General features: G+C 50.8%; 1 protein-coding gene across 1 annotated transcript; it reads left to right on the top strand.

Annotated features, from left to right (window-relative positions):
- Positions 1 to 7,037: 7,037 nt before the first annotated feature.
- Positions 7,038 to 15,340, top strand: LOC124685471 (multiprotein-bridging factor 1a-like). Its single transcript, XM_047219821.1, has 4 exons — positions 7,038 to 7,328; positions 7,737 to 7,820; positions 14,613 to 14,695; positions 14,904 to 15,340. Exons 1-4 carry the CDS (start codon positions 7,187 to 7,189, stop codon positions 15,021 to 15,023), a joined length of 429 nt encoding a protein of 142 aa, XP_047075777.1. The 5' UTR covers positions 7,038 to 7,186; the 3' UTR covers positions 15,024 to 15,340.
- Positions 15,341 to 20,992: the final 5,652 nt, after the last annotated feature.

Here is a 20,992-nt window from a genome sequence, read left to right on the forward strand (position 1 = left end):
ACATTGCCAACACCAATTATTTTGCCATTGATAGTAGGAGGTGCAGCAACATGTGAGGAATCAACATTACTTGTGGTGGTAATAGTCCAAACTTTAGCTACATTATTCTCTTTAGCTAGTTTTTCATTTTCTTCTCTATCCCACCTAGCACGCAATTCAGCCATTAATCTTATATTCTCATTAATTCTAACTTGGATGGCATTTGCTGTAGTAGTAATCTTATTATCAATATCCTCATTAGGCATAACTTTCAATTTTAAAAGATCAACATCAGAGGCAAGTCTATCAACTCTAGAAGCAAGAATATCAATTTTATCAAGCTTTTCCTCAACATATTTGTTAAAAGCAGTTTGTGTACTAATAAATTCTTTAAGCATGGCTTCAAGACCAGGGTGTACACTCCTATTATTGTTGTAAGAATTCCCATAAGAATTACCATAACCATTACCATTAGCAGAAGGATATGGCCTATAGTTATTACCAGAATTGTTCCTATAAGCAATGTTGTTGAAATTATTGTTTTAAATGAAATTCACATCAACATTTTCTTCTTGAGCAACCATTGAAGCTAAAGGAACATTATTTGGATCAACATTAGATCTACCATTCACAAGCATAGACATAATCACATCAATCTTATCACTCAAGGAGGAGGTTTCTTCAACAGAATTTACCTTCTTACCTTGTGGAGCTCTTTCCGTGTGCCATTCAGAGTAATTTATCATCATATCATCAAGAAGCTTTGTAGCCGCCCCCAAAGTGATGGACATAAAGGTACCTCCAGCAGCTGAATCGAATAAATTCCGCGAAGAAAAATTTAGTCCTGCATAGAAGGTTTGGATGATCATCCAAGTAGTCAGTCCATGGGTTGGGAAATTCTTTACCAAAGATTTCATTCTCTCCCATGCTTGAGCAACATGTTCATTATCTAATTGCTTGAAATTCATTATGCTACTTCTCAAAGATATAATTTTAGCGGGAGGATAATATCTACCAATAAAAGCATCCTTACATTTAGTCCATGAATCAATACTGTTCTTAGGCAAAGATAGCAACCAATCTTTAGCTCTTCCTCTTAATGAGAAAGGAAACAATTTCAATCTAATAATATCACCATCTACATCCTTATACTTTTGCATTTCACATAGTTCAAAAAAATTATTAAGATGGGCAGCAGCATCATCAGAACTAATACCAGAAAATTGCTCTCTCATGACAAGATTCAGTAAAGCAGGTTTAATTTCAAAGAATTCTGCTGTAGTAGCAGGTGGAGAAATAGGTGTGCATAGGAAATCATTATTATTTGTGTTTGTGAAGTCACACAACTTAGTATTTTCAGGAGTGGCCATTTTAACAGTAGTAAATAAAGCAAACTAGATAAAATAAATGCAAGTAACTAATTTTTGTGTGTTTTTGATATAGAATGCAAGACAATAAATAAAGTAAAACTAGCAACTAATTTTTTTGTGTTTTGATATAATGCAGCAAACAAAGTAAGTAAATAAAATAAAGCAAGACAAAAACAAAGTAAAGAGATTGGATCGTGGAGACTCCCCTTGCAGCGTGTCTTGATCTCCCCGGCAACGGCGCCAGAAAATAGTCTTGATGCGTGCAGTTGACACACGTCCGTTGGGAACCCCAAGAGGAAGGTGTGATGCAGACAGTAGCAAGTTTTCCCTCGGAAAGAAACCAAGGTTTATCGAACCGGGAGGAGCCAAGAAGCACGTTGAAGGTTGATGGTGGCGGAATGTAATGCGGCGCAACACCGGGGATTCCGGCGCCAACGTGGAACCTGCACAACACAACCAAAGTACTTTGCCCCAATGAAACGAGTGAGGTTGTCAATCTCACCGGCTTGCTGTAACAAAGGATTAACCGTATTGTGTGGAAGATGATTGTTTGCGAGAAAACGAGTAAAGAACAATTGCGATAGATTGTATGCGATGTAAAGAATAGGACCGGGATCCACAGTTCACTAGAGGTGTCTCTCCCATAAGATAAAAGCATGTTGGGTGAACAAATTACGGTCGGGCAATTGACAAATAGAGAGGGCATAACAATGCACATACATGATATGATAAATATAGTGAGATTTAATTGGGCATTACGACAAAGTACATAGACCGCTATCCGGCATGCATCTATGCCTAAAAGTCCACCTTCGAGGTTATCATCCGAACCCCTTCCGGTATTAAGTTGCAAAACAACGGACAATTGCATTAAGTATGGTGCGTAATGTAATCAATAACTACATCCTTAGACATAGCATCAATGTTTTATCCCTAGTGGCAACAGCACATCCACAACCTTAGAACTTTACGTCATCGTCCCAGATTTAATGGAGGCATGAACCCACTATCGAGCATAAATACTCCCTCTTGGAGTTAAGAGCAAAAACTTGGCCAGAGCCTCTACTAATAACGGAGAGCATGCAAGATCATAAACAACACATAGGTAATAACTTGATAATTAACATAACATAGTATTCTCTATCCATCGGATCCCGACAAACACAACATATAGTATTACAGATAGATGATCTTGATCATGTTAGGCAGCTCACAAGATCCAACAATGAAGCACAATGAGGAGAAGACAACCATCTAGCTACTGCTATGGACCCATAGTCCAGGGGTGAACTACTCACTCTTCACTCCGGAGGCGATCATGGCGGTGAAGAGTCCTCCGGGAGATGAATCCCCTCTCCGGCAGGGTGCGGAGGTGATCTCCAGAATCCCCCAAGATGGGATTGGCGGCGGCGGCGTCTCAGTAAGGTTTTCCGTATCGTGGCTCTCGGTACAGAGGGTTTCGCGACGAAGGCTTTAAGTAGGCGGAAGGGCAGGTCAGGAGGCGACGCGAGGGGCCCACACAACAGGGCCGCGCGGCCAGGAGGTGGGCCGCGCCGCCCTGGCGTGTCGCCGCCTCGTCGCCCCACTTCATTACGTCTTCGGTCTTCTGGAAGCTTCGTGGCAAAATAGGACCCTGGGCGTTGATTTCGTCCAATTCCGAGAATATTTCCTTTGTAGGATTTCGAAACCAAAAACAGCAAAAAACGACAAGCGGCTCTTCGGCATCTTGTTAATAGGTTAGTGCCGGAAAATGCATAAATACGACATATAATGTGTATAAAACATGTAGATATCATCAATAATGTAGCATGGAACATAAGAAATTATCGATACGTCGGAGACGTATCAACGCCGCGAGTGGAGATTTCAGAACTTTGAAGCCACCATAATTGGAGATGAAGATATGGAAGAAATATAGAGTTTTCCACTTCATAATTTCATCCATATGAGTACATGGTGCTGCGACACTATTAGTTTTGGGCCAGGCCCATGTAATTTTCGCAGGAATTAAGTCAGCCACTTTTTAGAGTCCGTATTGAAAGGGGAAAGGCCTTCTAGGGCTTGGTTCGGCCACCATATGCATGGCTAGCCGAAGCCCCACTTTTTTCTCCTTTAAATACCCCCATAGCCGTCACGTTTAGGCTCAGATTTTGATTAGATCACTACTAGGAAAGGGCAATTAGTGGCGCACCACTTATACCCATCAGTGGCGCACTAGTGGTGCGCCACTTCTATCACGCCACTGCTAACTTTTAGTAGTGGCGCACTAGTGGTGCGCCATTGCTATTTGGCTTAGCAGTGGCGCACCCGGTAGTGCGCCACTACTAGCTTCATGGTGCGCCACTCCTAAACGTACGAGGTGCGCCACTTGGATAGAAAAAAGGTGCGCCACTACTAAAATTTGAAATTTCTAGATGCTGGATCCGGATCGGGATCCGGATCCGGATCCGGCACATTTTGTTCGAATTTTTTGGCTCGTTATTTTTCTCGTTCTTGTTGCTAGAATTATTTGTGCAATGTTCATTCTCATTTTTCTTAGCCTATCCGCCGGTGATGATGGATGAGGGACGTAGGAGAGGTGAAGAGAGGTGAGGAGATGTAGGAGAGGATGAACAAGAGGACGAAGGCCAGAGGTAATGGAGGCTAGAGGGTCGCCGGAGGGTCGCCGGAGGGTCGCCGGAGGTCACCATAGTGGAGGAGCTCGCCGGAGGGTCGTCGGAGGTCACCATAGTGGAGGAGCTCGCCGGAAAGTAAGGTCACCGGAGCTCGACATAGTGGAGGAGGTCGCCGGAGTGAAAGGAGGAGAGGAGAGGAGGAGGTCGCCGGAGTGAAAGGAGGAGAGGAGAGGATGAGGTCGTCGGAGTGAAAGGAGGAGAGTAGAGGAGGAGGTCACCGGAGTGAAAGGAGGAGAGGAGAGGAGGAGGTCACCGGAGTGAAAGGAGGAGAGGAGAGGAGGAGAGCAGGAGGAGGAGAGGACAATGAGAGCAGCAGAATGTGTGGAGGAGGAGGGAGGAGCTAGGGAGGAGGGGGTAAGTGGCCGGCTCCTCCCATTTTGAAATTCGTGGGCGGGAAGCTTAGCAGTGGCGCACCAAGGCATGGGTGCGCCACCGCTATTTTTTTTTCTATTTTTTGCCCAAAATCTAAAACCTGAAAAAAGTCCTGTTTCTGTTTTGAATTTGACGAATCCATTTTTTCTCCAAACGGCCGTAGGCCGTTGAATTCGAATAGGAAATTTCGCGTAGATCGATTTTGATATAAAAAAGTTTTTCATCGGAGGTCGTATGCAACCAGAAAACCCGTTTTACCGAAACATGACGTCATTTTGCATAATATATCAAAATTCATTTTTTTCAATTTTCACTAAACCTAGATGACATATTACATGGGCATTTCAAAGGATTTAATTTTTTGAATTTTCTATCTATTTCTTTTATTTTTTCCAAACTCGAAAAGGCGATCCACGGGGGGCTGGTGCGCTGGAAATGGTGCTTGGGCATCCACTTCGCGTGGCGCATAGTAATGGCGCACCATGTAGAGGTGCGCCATCTGCTACAAAAATTAGCTGTGGCGCACCTGCGCACGGTGCGCCATTGCTATGTATAAGGATGGGTCAAACCCATGGTCAAACTTAGTGGTGGCGCACCGCGGAGAGGTGCGCCACTACTACATTTTTAATAGTGGTCCACCACTTTCCGGTGCGCCACTGCTAAGTAGTAGTGGCGCACTGCCCTCCTGGTGCGCCACTAACACCCATCTTACGGCTAGGCCTTTTCCTAGTAGTGGATTAAAAGTTAGCCATTGCTGCAACTCTCGTGTACTTCTTTTGAGACCAACGTCCAGAACAAGACCGACTATTCGGAATCCCACCTTATTCAGTAAAGCTCTCATATTTCATCCGCAATATTCTGATTGCAATATTAGTTCTTACTTGTTCTCGATTTCAGGTAGGAATTAAGGCTCTCGCTGGTCAGGCTGATCGTGCATCCGCAAGATCAGTAACTCCCGGAGATTGTCCTAGCGATTGCATTGGCGCCCGAGCTTTGCACGTGTAGTCGGATCGTCAAGCACGAACCCCACCAACAAATCGAAGCTATCATACTCTCATCGAAAGATCGGACACTTTTGCCCTATCACCGTGAGAGCATCTCCAGCCGCGTCCCCCAAAACATCCCCCAAAGGTATTTGGGGTGCGCCGAACATTTTTTTTCATTCCCATCCACGCGACCCAAAGGCCCTTTCCGTCCGGCGCGGCCCAATACGGTGTCCGGAGCCCCGAGCCCATCCCTGGTTCACATGGGACGCTCCGGGCACGCCAGACACAACGAGAAGCGAGTCGGGGAGTGGCGGGCCAGACGCGTCAGCGACACAAGAACGAAGCGTCGCAACTTTGCCTTAATGACGATGGAGAGGCAGGCGAGACGTCTCGTCGGTGTTGCGCAACCTCCACGCGTTGCCGGCTTTTGCACGCCGCCGCGCGTTCCCGCGCTTTCTTCCCGCCGCTTCTAGCCTCTTCCTGCGCTATCTTCCCGCCTCTTCTGGCGGCGATGACGTCTATAAAAGGCCTCCCCCGCTCAATGGTAGCCACCACAGCCGCCGACACCCCTTTCTCCACCGCAAGCACATCCCTCGTCGCATACACACCACCTACGGAATGATGAACCGCGCCGGTGCCGGCCAGTTCCCTCTACCACCGTCTCCACCACCACCTCCAACACCGCAGGAGTTCGACGTCGACCCGGAAGCTGCGGAGAATGAAGTGTGGGAGGAGGCGGTGCTGCCGGACACCATAGCGGTGTTCGACGCCGCCACGGCGGAAGAGGTGCGGCGGCGCTGGGCGGAGGAGATGGGCGAGCGGTGGCATGCAGAGTGGGAGCGCCTGCGCATGGAGCGGGAGCTCCATTACCGTGAGCAGCGGGAGGCGATGCAACAGCGGCGGCGAGAGGCGCTGGAGCAACAGCTGCGGGAGGAGGCGGCCTAGGCGCCGGAGGTGGATGCGTTGGCGGCGGAGGCGGATGCGTTGGCGGCGGAGGGGAATGCGTTGGCGGCGCAAATGGAGGAGGACGAGGCGGCGGATCAGCAACGAGCGCTCGTCGAGTCGTTCGAGTCGCAGAAGAAGTTGCTGGACGACCCCGTGCCCGCGAAGACGAGCAGATTCGCCTCGCCGTCGAACTGTTCCTACAGGCGGCGCGGCAGGGGAGGGAAGACGATGACGCGTTGACCGAGCACCGCCGTCTTCTCGTCACGCTCCGTAGAGAGAGGCGGCGCACGACGCAGAAGCTGCGGCGGAGGGGAGGCAGCGATGGGGTGAGGGTTAGATAAAATCTAAGAATTTTCATTCAAATTTGTAAAATATAATCAAATTTAAATAAAATCTTTATTTTCATGTATTTTTATTTATTTAAGGGGGCGCGTTTGAAAAACATTGCTACAGAGCGACGTCTCCAAACACAGTACAAAGAAAACACGTTCCCCAAATATTCATCCGCCCGTCATTTGGGGGACCATATTGGGGACCAGATGGTGTGATGTGCTTGCCCAAACGGAACGCCGCTTGAATCCAGCCATGGCACGAAAAGAAAAGGAATCTTTCAGAAACTTACACTGCCAGCTGGGTCCCACAACAAAAGTTTGTAGTCCCACATGTCATTACCTGGATAACTACAAAATATCCCCGTAGCCGTCAATTGCGACTCGAGCCCTATTGTGTTCATCTCTCCTCCATATCTTCTTCCTCCCCCTCTGCCTTCCGCCTCCACTATCCCCTTGCATAGTTGCGTTTGGGCAATCGAGAAGCTGCGTGAGGAAGGTTGTCGAGTGAGGTCCAGAGTCAGGGAGAGATGGCTGGGATTGGTCCGATCAGGCAGGACTGGGAGCCGGTCGTGGTGCGCAAGAAGGCGCCGAACGCCGCCGCCAACAAGGACGAGAAGGCAGTCAACGCCGCCCGCCGCTCTGGCGCCGAGATCGATACCACTAAAAAGTGTAGGTGTCCTCCCTTTTGGTTTACCCCCTTCTTTTTCTTGAATCACGTCGCGTCAGGTTTTTCAATTCATTCTTTTCTTGCGATTCGTCCTGATTTGACCGATACTGGTCGCCGTGGTGATGTTCGATTAATCGGATGCGGAGGTTTTACCTTTGTCCTTCGTTACTTCTGTAGATTTCTTACTGTTTATGCCTTGTTTGAATTTGACCTAGCGTTGGAGTCAGATTTGCGTATTTTATCGGTTTGCTTATCATGCGTTTTAGGTATTTATTATATCAGGTGATGATTTGCTTACTATTCGTTCTTCTTTCGAACAATTTTGTAGTGTAGACTACCATAGTTTCGGCGGATTTCACTTTCTTGGATCTTACTATTCATCCATGGCTGACAATCTCTTCTGCTTGCAGACAACGCTGGAACGAACAAGGCGGCATCCAGTGGCACATCCCTCAACACCAAGCGGCTCGACGAGGACACCGAGAACCTTGCCCGTGAGCAGTCATTAACCTCGCACTATCTGTTTCATCCTCCATCGTGAATGATGTGCTGCCGAATATAAATTTGATGCCTACTTGAGTTGTTCCGGAAAAATGGTTCCCTCTATGGATTGGAGTCTGAAGCAGCTCGCTGTCCTGATTCTCGAATGACCTCCTAGGCTCTTAATCGATATTCAGTACATTTATATTACTGTCTGTTTATACTGTATACCATACACCAGTGGCGGAGCTTGAAAAGTTTTATTGGGCGGGCCGGCTTAAAGAAACTTGAAAAAAAATGTTCTCAAAACACACCAGATCATTAGAAATCAGTCATTGACCAAAGCATTTTGTTCACAGTGCTTACAAAATTAGGAGATGCATCCATATATGTAATACTAAACTACTATACAGCAAAAGAAGCTACACAAAAATAAACTAGACAGTAGATGTCTTTAGACATGGAGATACATACTGCAAGTCAGCTGCCCGATCCTTAATGCTTTTTAAAAGAAAAAAATGACATCATCGTACTTGTATTCCTCCAGAATAGCATCCTCTATGTGAACTAACATGTTGGCCAGATTGTCATCTTCCATCATTTGCGCAACCTTGTTTTAATAATCTTTAAACTAGAAAATGCACGTTGTGTGGCGAGCATGGCCTGTACCTATGTGAGTCAAGAATGCACAATGTTTTCCATTATTGACCCTCTTCCATTTGTCAAATCCATCTACCGTGAAAACATGAGAACCACCTCTTGTACTCTCCTTGCTGCCAGGCACGAAGCAAAATAGACAATAGGCACATTGTTTATCCTCTGAGTACTCCAACCATGATGGAAATAGACCAAACCAGTTATATTGGAAGCGGCGTTGATGCCCTTTGTTCACCTGAAAGTTCATATTTCTATAGATGGGGCTGCATAGGGCCTAACATCAAATATGCTCTCCTCACCGAATCTCTTTGCTCCGGTGGATATTGCCAAATCTGAGGCCGCAGTCCAGGGTCTCGCTGCAAGTACTCAATTCCTCGAAAAGTGATTGGTTCACTTGTCCCAAATCCCTCTTTCATTGTTCTGTTGCTGCTGTTCCAATTGAAGCAAAGGAAAAAAAAAATCATTTGCTGCTGCCAAAGGATCTTCATTTTCACTTGTCTCATCCCTTTTTCTTTTGAAGACAAAATCTATTCTTCTCTGAGTGGCCTTTCCCATTACTGTTGGCTATTGCAATTTGCAAAATTGAATAAATCCCCAATTCAGTGAACGAAGCACTACTGGAACAAAGAACAATATATGCTATAAATTACTAACTAAGAATTTGGGGAAAGAAAGAAGATTACCTTGGCAGAAGAGAAGTGGTAGAACCAGCTAGTCTACCCGGTCTAGGGTGGAGATTGTAGGGGAAAGAAGGGGCGGTGTGCGTGCGGAGGCGAGGGCGCCGGCGGCAGGGCGCCGTCGCGCGGATGGGGGAAGGCGGAGGCGGTGGCTAGGGTTTGGAAATCCGACTCCTTGAGGAGTCGGCAACAAAATATGTTTATTGCTTGATTGTTCTGGTCGATTACAACTCGTTTATATAAGAGAAATCTGCTGATGGGCTAAGCCCCTAATCTGCTAATTGGGCTAAGCCCCTAACTAAGCCTGGCCGGTGGGCCCCCTTCGGCGGTAGACCAAACCGGTAATAACATCTCTCCCCGCCTGCGCAAACAGCTCGTCCTCGAGCTGGTAGTTTGGATAATGCTGCTGGAACGCATCACGTGGTTCCCAAGTCGCCTCCTCAGCTGGAAGGCCCTCCCACTGTACCAACAAGTGCCAAACATCACGACGTAGCTGGGTGCGCAGCACCTTGGCCGGGCTGGGAAGCAAACGGCCCTCTGCCGTCGGCGGAAGTGGTGGAGTGGCGACCGGCGGCGCGCCGCGGTAGGGCTTCAGCAGCCCCACGTGGAAGACGTTGTGAATGCGCGCCCCATCAGGCAACTGAAGGCGGTACGCCAAGTTCCCAATCCGCTCCAAGATGACGAAGGGCCCCGCATAGCGCGGACCAAGCTTGCGCTTCGCCCGCGGGTCGAGGGACTGGTGAGAGCGGTGTAGCAGACGCAACCATACCCAGTCACCCACCGCGTACTCCACCTCGCGGTGGCGGCCGTCATAGTAGTGCTTGGTGACCTGCTGAGCCTAGACAAGACGCTGCCGCACCTCGGCTAGCATCTCGTCGTGGGTGCGGATGAGCTCGCCAGCTGCCTCCGTCCGCGCCGTCGCCGGGTCCACCGGCAGAATGGGCGGAGGTGGCCTGCCGTAGACCACCTCGAATGGCGTGGCGCGCAGGGCGGAGTGGTATGAGGTGTTGTAGCAGTACTCCGCCCATGCAAGCCAATCCACCCAAGCGCGAGGGCGATCCCCGGTAACACATCGCAAATACATGGCGATCACCTTATTGACCACCTCGGACTGGCCGTCCGTCTGGGGGTGGAACGCCGTGCTGAACCGGAGTTGGACCCCCGCCATGCGGAAGAGATCCCGCCACACGTGGCCCGTGAACACCGGATCCCGATCACAGACGATGGACGAGGGAAATCCGTGTAGGCGGACAATGCCGTCGAAGAAGGCGCGGGCCACCGACGAGGCCGTGTAGGGATGGCCGAGCGCGATGAAGTGGGCATACTTGGAGAAGCGGTCGACCACCGTGAGGATGACAGACTTGCCTCCCACCTTAGGAAGGCCCTCGATGAAGTCCATGGAGATGTCGGCCCACACCTGCGACGGTACGTCGAGCGGCTGCAACACGCCAGCTGGGCGCAAAGTCTCCGTCTTGTTGCGCTGACACGTCTCACACGAACGCACCCAGTCCTGGACCATGTCCCGATCGCCAGGGACGTAGAAGTCGGCGCGGAGGCGGTGGAGTGTCTTTTGGACACCCTCATGACCCGTGGAATGCGCCAGTAGCAGCACCTGGTGATGGAGGTCGTCGTGGTCGGGCACGAACACCCGACGCCCATGGAGGAGGAGACCGTCGATGAAGCGCCATGGGTCGTCCAGCTCGCCCGCGTCAAGCTGCTGCCGCAGAAGCTGGGCATCCAGCGCGGTCGCGGTCGAAGAGGGCGAAGGAGGGTCCCGAGCGGATGCATAGCAGGCGCCCCTCCGAGGCGCCCTCGGCAGTGTCTGGGTCGGCGTCGCGGCGAGACAAGGCGTCGGCCACCGTGTTGAGGCGCCCAGGACGGTACTCCACCGTGAAGTCGAAGCCGAAGTGCTTGCTGATCCACGGGTGCCACAGCACCCTCGACAGCCGCTGGTCCAAGAGGAACTTAAGGCTGTAGTGGTTCGTGCGTACGCGGAACGAGCGCCCCCATAGGTAGGGTCGCCAGTGGCGCACGGCCTGTACCAAGCCAATGAGTTCCTGCTCGTACGCCGCGAGCTTGAGGTGGCGGGCAGCAAACGAGCGGCTGAAGTAGGCGAGCGGCCCGTCGCCCTGGTGAAGGACGGCACCGAATCCCGCTCCTGAGGCGTCGCAGTCGACGATGAACGGCCTGTCGAAGTCCGGCATCTGGAGGACGGGGCCCGTCGTGAGGGCCCCCTTGAGGGCCTCGAAGGCAGCGGTAGCCTCGTCGTCCCAAGCGAAAGCATCGCGCCGCAGCAGGCGCGTGAGTGGCGAGGCGATGAGGCCAAACTCCCGGATGAACTTCCGGTAGTATCTGGCGAGGCCCAGGAACCCGCGTAGGGCGCGCGGGGAGTGCGGCGTCACCGAATCTCTTTGCTCCGGTGGATATCGCCAAATCTGAGGCCGCAGTCCAGGGTCTCGCTGCAAGTACTCAATTCCTCGAAAAGTGATTGGTTCACTTGACCCAAATCCCTCTTTCATTGTTCTGTTGCTGCTGTTCCAGTTGAAGCAAAGGAAAAAAAATCATTTGCTGCTGCCAAAGGATCTTCATTTTTCTTTTGAAGAAAAAATCTATTCTTCTCTGAGTGGCCTTTCCCATTACTGTTGGCTGTTGCAATTTGCAAAATTAAATAAATCCCCAATTCAGTGAACGAAGCACTACTGGAACAAAGAACAATATATGCTATAAATTACTAACTAAGAATTTGGGTAAAGAGAGAAGATTACCTTGGCAGAAGAGAAGGGATTGATTCGGTCCTAGTCGCCGGCAGTAGCCGCTGGGGCGCTCCGTCCGCCTGGACAGCTGCCGGTGTTGGTGCCGTGCTGCTGTTCCTCCTGTGCTCCACCACCTCAGCCCGATTCCTTCTCTATTTGGGTCTAATCGCTAAACCTAGTCAAATCAGAGAGAGAGAGAGAGAGAGAGAGAGAGAGAGAGAGAGAGAGAGAGAGAGATAGAGGTGGGGAGGGAGGGAGAGGGGGAGGGGAGGGGGGGGGGGGGGGAGGGAGGGAGAGGGAGAGAGCAGGCGAACTGGAAGCAGCGTACAGGAGCAGAGGAAGGTGCGCTTGTGGATTTGTGGTGTTGCCGTGTTAGGTGGGGGCTGTTTTTTTTTTGCAAAAAACATGGGCCCTAGTGCCATACACATTGAAGATTGCAGATGATGGACTTCTCAATGATACCAATCATGGATGTATCTTGCAGATAAGCAGTTATATCTTGCACATATTCTACTTCTAGCTTATTTTGTTTAGTTTAGTGAACTTCTCTGTGGTACTGCAGTGCATGATCGGATGGCATTAGTTTTGGATGTTATGTGCCAGAATGGTAGCAGCTTCATGGGAACATTAAGCAGACTGATATATCCTTTCTCGTTAATATGAATTTTATATATGCAAAATAGTGGGCTACTACATGGCTAGCTATGCACACCCATCCAACCATTGGATCAGCCCTATAGAGAATTTCCACCGCACATCTGACTTAACGCCATTAGCTGCCTGTTTTTTCCCCTCCCAACCTGACCCAAACCCACCATCCCCGGATGGCAAAAAGAAAAATAGAAAATAATCCCACCACGGTGCCACCTATCGCGCCAGATGTCAAAAAGAAAAATAGAAAAAATCCCACCACAGTGCCACCTCTCGCGCCCGCAGTCACCTCTCTTTTGCCAGAATTCTTTTCCACGCCTGGACTAAATCCCCGCTAAGCCCGCATCCCCAATTTCCCACTGCATGGCCGCCAGCAGCCTCGCTTCTGCCGCTTGCCCCCCTCATCTCCACCGCTCCGGTCGCCGTTAATCCCACCTCCCCTGCACGCTCCCATTCGTCTACCGCGAGGACGCCGGGGCCTTTCATCGTCGCGCGATCCCCTAGACCTCAATGCGCTGGCCGGCCGATGCGGAGCCGCGACGGTAGTTCAGTGCGGGGCTCGCAGCACCACGCATGAGTCATCGAAGTTTTGTCTGACTCGGTGTTGTGGTGGCCCTCGGCCGTGGGATCCCCACCATGCACGACTGCATCAAGGTCTTTGACGGCCACCGCCCCGCTCCAGCCATCTCCCCCCTCGCCTGACAGCCTGCGTCGGAGGAGACTATGTCGTGGTGCGCGGTGGTCGATTCGAGGGGTTGGGTGGCGCGGTGGTCGATTCCACGGTCGATTCTGTGCTGGATTCTGCGGTCAATTCTTTGGTGGATTCTGTGGCCGATTCGAGGGGGTGGGCACCACTGGAGCAACCTGGGAGGCATGGGGCGGCGCACTGGAGGAGCCCAGGCAGCGTGAGTCTGCTCTGGCTGGATGGGCCGATGTGGTGGTGTTGAAATAGTGGACCAGAGGCCATCCCTGGAGTACACCCATGTATACCAAGTTGGTACCTATGCTTATTGAAGAGTTGAAATCATGTTCTAGGATTTGTACGTCTGTTGCTGAAAAAACCATCACTTCCTGACTTTATTCTGATGCTGGTGATTGATAGTCTTTTAACTATTCCAGAATGCCCCTTGTTGCCAAGCCCTTGCAATTGTCATTTCTGGCTGTTTTCCCCATGAAAAGATCATGGAAATCTCGCTTCAGTTTAGGAATGTTCTTCTATTGTATTATCACACTTTTTTGTGTGACATTTGTTTTTGATATTGCATCTCTTTATGTATTCTGATAACAAATGGCGCTTGTGACCTATGTTGTGTGAATTTAAGCAAATGATAGTCTTTGTTGTTCGTAGGTTGTTGAATATTTACTGAAACATATTATATAATGTTCAATACATCCCTCACTTCACAAGTGCACTTCTGGGGTTTAAGATTGCTCTTATTTGTTTGTATGAGCACCTCTAGTTGATGGTTGGCCTGAACAAGGCATAATTACTCTGGGTTTGTTGCATTTGGGAGGATATGTTTAATTTTACCTTATTTAGAAGGCCAGTGAGTTTTTCACCATTAATTTTTATTTTCAAACGACAAACGTTACCCACGGCGTCGATAAAGTCTCCATCATCACCTATTGATCAGAAAGTCCCATCTGAGAAGAAATTCTTCCTGTTGTATAAATAGAAATGTTACTACCTTGTTTTTTTATTTTTCGGTTTGCTGCTGCCAGGTAAGTTCAGGTTCCCCCATGGAATCTGCTTTTACCTCTGTCTGGTTTGGCTCATTCTCAACTGAGACTGTTCTAATGTGTGCCGAAATTTGGCAATACTGAAACTTGCTCTTGAATTTTGGTTGCCTATGAGTTGGCCTAGTTGGCTAGATATTGAACTGCAAAGCAAGTAGAACTGGTGTCTAGATAATTATTTTATGACAAACTATCTGCCTGACTTAACCTTGGGAACCACCACCACCACCACCACCACCACCACCAACAACAACAACATCAAATCACAACTGTTGCAATTTTTTTCTTGTTCAGTAGCATGCTAATACCTTGTGCTTGCTTGTGATGCTAGATGAGCGTGTTTCAAGTGACCTGAAGAAAAACCTCATGCAAGCAAGGCTGGATAAGAAGATGACCCAGGCACAACTTGCTCAGGTACCTAGTAAAAAATGAATATTTTAGAATCTGTAGAATTGCATCTTCATTAGAAGAAAGCTACTTGTCACCTTGTAGAATCACATTCTTCTTGAGAAGAAAGCTGATTGTCACCTTGTAGAATTGAATCCTTCTTGGGCAGATGTGTCACGTTCTTATCTAGTGCGCACTATTACCTCCATCTAACCTGTATGCTGTGTTGCAACAGATGATCAATGAGAAGCCACAGGTGATCCAGGAGTACGAGTCAGGCAAGGCGATTCCGAACAATCAGATCATCGGGAAGCTTGAGAGGGCCCTTGGAGCTAAGCTGCGTAGCAAGAAATAATGTCCAAGTATTGTGCCCTGAGTCATAGGTGAAGAGGCCAAGACGATCTATTTGCTATAGTTCCTGAAGTTCATGCAGGTTGTTTCTGTTGGTGTTTTAGTGGAAACACTGAATATTTGCTATAGTTCCCAAAGTTCATGCAGGTTATTTCTGTTGGTGCTTGAGTGAAAACACTGAATAAATATGATGCGAGAGAACCTGGCTTCATGTGTCCGTTGTCGTATGTGTTGAAAGTGTAATTTGGCTAGTTGGTTTGTATAATCTACCAAATTAATTTGATAGTCCATCAAGCTAATCAGTTGTTGGTTTGTACTTTACTAAAGACTAGGAAATGTGCCTGTGCGTTGCTACGGTTTGAATTTTTACATATTTTTAAGGCGTTGAAATTTTCACTACTTAAAATCCATTTTGCTTTGATGAGTATTTCATTAGACAATCACAATCTGGAGATTACATATATGGTCATCACATGGACAAACATGCTTGCCAAGCAAACTTGCACAACGAAAAAGATAAGAAGTAGAACTAAAATTTTACCCTTGGAGAAATTTGTGTCTCAGCCGAATTGTCGTCCACCATCGTCCTCCGCCGCTGCCAGATCTAGGAGAGCACAAGGATGCTTTCTAAGCCGATGAATCGGACCGTTGTAAGCGACGAGACCAAGACGAGACCAAGACTTTGTTGAGACCAAGACTTTGTGGCACGTTGGTTAGGGATCTTCCCCGTGGTCACCAGATCCCGACGCCATCAACTTCATCCAACATAGTCGGAGAAGAGGAACGTCGCCACCTTTCGTCATCCACGGACCCAACTGCAAGACACCAAACGAACCTACAACAACGACCGCCACCTGCGAGAGTGCCGAGCGCCAACCACCAAACACGAATCTCACTGAATCAAGAGACCGACGAGACAACAGGCCACCTGCCCCTCGACGCTATTGGTAGGAGAAACGTCGAGATGGAGAAAAATCAGGAAAAAATATTTCAACACAGCGCCATCTCCTCCATGGAAGAGCATCTCAAAGAAAAACTAGGCCAACCCTAACTACAGACCGACCGGAGCGAAGCCCGGGGTCCCCAGCCCCTCCCATCACCAGAACGGTGGACGGAGGAGGTAGGGACCGACGGCTTGCCGGAATAGTTGGGGCAGATGCGTCACCTCCTCCTGAATCTTTTTTCTTGATCTTTTTTCACGGAGCAGTTACGAGGATGCCTTTTGTTGGGGACTCAGCTACCTTAAAGAATTCAGGGCGATCACATCTGCTATTGGCGGGGTTTGTCCTAGGCGTCTCTAACGGGGTGGGGCATATCGGACGCCCAAAAATGATTGGGTTCGTCCGTTTATATTTTGACCGTACGTCTGTTTGCGTTGTGCATCCAGTGGGGTGACCCATTTTTTTGTTTCGCAATAATATTTAAAAAGCATAATGTACTACAAACTATACAAACTACAGGTGGTACAAGCCTATACTACTTGCTACCCGACGGCCCGGCCTCGTCGTTGCGTCCCTCCCTCGTCTGCTTCGCCGCCGCCAGCCATGCGTCCGCTAGAGCTCGGTGCGCCGCCGCGTCCTCTAGCAGGCATCGCCGCGGCGTCTCGTTCGCGGCATCCTCGGCCTACTTGAGCGTCTCGAAGGAGTCGACCAAGGCCCTCTGCTCCGCCGCCTTCTCCTCCGGGGTAGGCACATCAGGGTCATCAGATGACCATGATATGTCGGAGGAGTCATCCTCTGCAGCGGCCGCCACCCTGCGGCGTTCCATCTCGGCGTAGAACGCCGCGTGGGCTGCCCGCTCCTCGATCCTCTGCTTCTTTCTCCGTGTCAGCCAGGAACTTCGCATCCCTGACCGAGTCGAGGAGGTCGTCGGTGCTGTCGTCGTCCTCGAACTCCTCGTCGGTGCTCAAAACCGGGGGAGGTAGAGTCGGACGTGGAGGCGCGGTAGCCTGGCCGCGGCCGGTGCTGCTCACGGCAAAGGTGGTGGTTGTGCAGCGGCGGCGCTACGGTGGAGGTTGTGCAGCGACTAGGGTTTTGTGTGGGAGGAGATGAGATGCCCGCGCCCTTGTTTATATAGGCTAAAGGCAGGCGACTGCCGCGACACACGTGACATTGCCATTACTTCGTGCGCATAGGTAGGCGACGGCCGCGCGGCGCGAGGCATAGCCATTAACGTGGTCGCAGACTGCCGAAACGACGTCTCGGCGCCAGTACTGGCGCGCCTGAGAAGACGGATTTAGCCTTGGTCACTGCCATACGGCCCGACAAAACGTCTGCCAGACGCGAGCGGACACTTTGCACGTCCGCGCAGCGTCCACAGAGACGTATCCGAAACACATATTTGAGCCAGGTTGCATCGCTCCGGACCGGCTCGGTCACTATGCGTCGCCCCGCTGGAGCAGGACCCAGACGCATTTTACGACCGTGCAGACGCAAACGGTCGCTCATCATCCGTATGCGTCGCCCCGTTAGAGATACCCTCACGACAGGAAAATGTTGTCCATATGAAGCTACATCATTCTTAATCAGTGAATTCTTTTTTTTTTTTGGAACATAGCCCATGCTTCCGCTTGATCTCAGTGTGATCGGCGAATTCACGGCGCTTTTAATCATTAGGTTGAACACCTAAAACAATTAGATCTCGACCAATAATACACTTTCAATTCTCTTCTTTACGAAGAGAAGCAAAACAATGGATCATAATCAATGTTAATTGGCATATGAAACATTTTATTGTCAGAGAATGTTTATTCATTTAAAAGACTCAGAGAACAATCCAAGAAAACACCTGGTCGATTTGCTGTAAAAAGGTACCGTTGTTTACAAACAGAAAATAGTATTTGTACCACTAGTGCAGGGATACGAACAATTGAACATTTTTGAATCCACACTTATTATAGAAAAAAATTGAAACAAAATTTACGATGACAAACAAGTGCAGCTAGCTAGTTAGTAACAAAATCTGATGAAACTACTGTGAGTTGACAACCAACTCAAGAAAATCGAACAGCAAGTGCACTAACAAACGACAGAAGACAACTGCTCACGTTACACAAGCAGTATCACGCACGAGAGAACAGGAGTAGCGGTAAGAAGGGAAGAAAGCTAGAGTACTTTTAACCAAATCCAAGAGCAGTTTTAGAGCAAGTTGTTGCTGTCGATTCGAAGCCTGAATGTCACGTCCTGTGACTATTACTGATATGTGTGTATCGATCGTTGGTAGCAGGCCGAATGCCAGTTGGGCCGAGTGCCTTGTAATGTCATGAAAGTCCAGCAAGTGCTGGCAGTGCGTGGGGGATATATGTCCAGAACCGAGATAACTGTGTGGCCATCGATGAAACAAGAGCTGAACTATCGTCTACGTCTCTAACCCCTGCTTCTGTCCTTCCTCGAACCCTAGATTTCCCTCCCGAATCCCCTTCTCCTGTATCCAATTGGTCGGGTTCGTGACAAATATGGTATCAGAGCTATTTCCATCCTAGCGGGCTTCGTAAAATTCCCATCTCGCAACCCGAAATCCTCGAATTTCTACACCAAGGGTGCCAAATTTCTTCGGAATTTTGGCGCAAAGTTCTCTCACGAGACACCCTCGTGTAGTTGGTTGTGATTAGGGGGAAACCCTTGCGTTAAGATGGCGCCACGGAGGAATCAGACGCAAGTCCAGGAGCACATCACGACGCAAGTGGCTCAAGCCATGGCGGGGGTCACTGAGCAGAATCAGAGCCTCACGGATCTGATGAAGCAACTACTGGATGGCTTCAATACTCTCAAGGTGGGTCAGATCGAGACCCAGGAGGCGGTCCGGGGAATCCAGGCGCGGACGGAGGCGATGGAGGCGAGGGTGGTGGATGCAGCGCGCCAGGCTGCGGCGACGCCACCGCCAGGAGCCGCTCCACCGACAAATCACGCTGCAGCAACCACTGCTGCTGCGGCCATACCCCCAGGTGCTGCAGCAACAATGGATCCCTCTTCATCGCTCGGCATGCCTCGCGTCATGGGATATGGATCACATGACCGCCGCGCTGCAAATCTATTCCGGGGGGACGCTCCGGGTATCATTGGGAACCCGTTGCCAACCCCGGGCACAGGTGTGAATATATCTACTATACTAAACCTGAACGATTTCGATTTTTCTCAGTTTTTTGGGATTTTTTTTGGGCACTCCTGCTGGTTGACACGTGTAATTCTGTCCGTTCCTTTGTTTTTGTGTACGTTTTTGGGGGCAGGTTGTACTTCTTTTTTACCCACCTCCACTGTATTTTCTGTTGGTTGGCCCCTTTTTGGTGTACGTAATGTTTTCTCCCCACCGCCTGGTCGTTCGCTTGCGGGCCCGCTTCCATCTGTTCATGCGGAGTGGCCGATGCTATTTTATCGCCACGTCTCCTTCCTTCCTTTTCTTGGCTGTCCCCGGCGAGCTCGACGCCAGCACGCAGCACGACGTGCATGGCCGGGACGAGCACCACGCCGGCGGCCAGCTCCGCCCCGCCCACGCCCGCGGCCGTCGCGGCGAGCGCCGCCCCCGCCCGGCCACTGCTCGCCCCGCCCCGGCGTCCGCCGCGTCCCGGCAGGCCACGCCCGGCCATGGCTCGCCGAGGCCACGCCGGCGGCCAGCTCCGCCCAGCCCACGCCCGCGGCCGTCGCGGCGAGCGCCGCCCCGCCCGGCCACGGCTCGCCCCGCCCGGCGACCTCCGGCGCGTCCCGGCGAGGCCACGCCCGGCCATGGCTCGCCGGGCCACGGCGGCGGCCAGCTCCGTCCCGCCCACGCCCGCGCCCGTCGCGGCGGCGCCGCCCCGCCCGGCCACGGCTCGCCCCGCCCGGCGACAACCGCGCCCCGCCTGCCCGCCCGTGGCCGGGCCTGCTCGCCCGTGCCCGCGAGTGGCCGACGCGGCCGGCGGCGTGCCCGCCCGTGCGTGGCCGACGCGGCCGGAGTCGAGGCGCGCACGGACAGCTCCGGCCGGCTCCACCCCTGCTGCGACGATGTAGAGGCGGCGGGAATGGCGCCGCTGTAGAGGTCGGCCAAAATTTGGCCGGGGGCAAGCTGCTGGTGGTCGGGGTGCAGCCGAGGCGGACGCGTCGAGCGGCGCCTGCCGCGGGAGTCAGGCGGTCGCGCGATGCCTCCCCTTTCCAAAACTGAGGGCCTCCTCTCTCAGCTGCCCCCCTTTGCCCTTCCTATAAGCTGCTCCTTGTCGTGGGTGTCGCCATGGCAGTATAATCAAAGCATCAAGATGTGCCGCTAGGGCCAGAGCCCAGTTCTCTCCCTCTCCACCGTCGTGCCGCCGTCTGCGCAGCTATCGCCCTGCCGCGCCCTCCTCTCTCTCCCGAGACGGCTGACAGCGTGGAGAAGGATCTCGGACCTCTCCTTTCCTTCTCGAGGTGGCTGGTGGCACGGTTGAGGACCCGACGACGTGTACGTGGTCGCTGGCAGAGCGGACGGACAGGAGTGGGGGCGCCGTTGAAGCCTCCTCCTCTCACCGGCACGGGCGCCCTCCTCTCTCTCTCTCCGTGGCTGTCATGGGAGCCCCTGCCCCGAGTTCCTTCCTGTCAGCTCAGGACCGGAAGCGGGAAGGAGGTAGGTGCCAATGGGAATTTTCTGATGATTAGATGATCTGCTTTGTGATTTTGGTGCCTAAGAACTGTTTGTTTTTATGCCTACAAGAACTCAATCAGTGTATTTTCAGATTTCTCATTTGGTCTGTGTGGGCTAAATCAATTTATTCAGCTTAGCATGCGGTGCATCTGGGACTTCTTGCTAGCCTTGATATATTATCGCTGTTGGGAGTGGTCTGGTGATTTGATTTTTTTCGCTGTGAGATTCCGCAATTACGTATTGGAGCGCATTATATAGTCAAGCATGGACACAATCAAATGATTCATGGGTATCATCTTAAACAATGATTTTTCTTATGACAACGGTTGGCATTATGCATTGCAGATTTAGGCCTCAAAGACTAAACTGGCTGTTCGAGGTATCATC

This window comes from Lolium rigidum, chromosome 1 (genome assembly GCF_022539505.1).
Source record: "Lolium rigidum isolate FL_2022 chromosome 1, APGP_CSIRO_Lrig_0.1, whole genome shotgun sequence".
NCBI lineage: Eukaryota > Viridiplantae > Streptophyta > Magnoliopsida > Poales > Poaceae > Lolium > Lolium rigidum.

Coding starts and splice junctions, on each gene's coding strand:
- LOC124685471 (XM_047219821.1), top strand. CDS start 7,187: ATGGCTGGGATTGGTCCGATCAGGCAGGACTGGGAGCCGGTCGTGGTG. Junction 7,821..14,612: donor GGACACCGAGAACCTTGCCC/GTGAGCAGTCAT, acceptor TTGTGATGCTAG/ATGAGCGTGTTTCAAGTGAC. Junction 14,696..14,903: donor CCCAGGCACAACTTGCTCAG/GTACCTAGTAAA, acceptor GTGTTGCAACAG/ATGATCAATGAGAAGCCACA.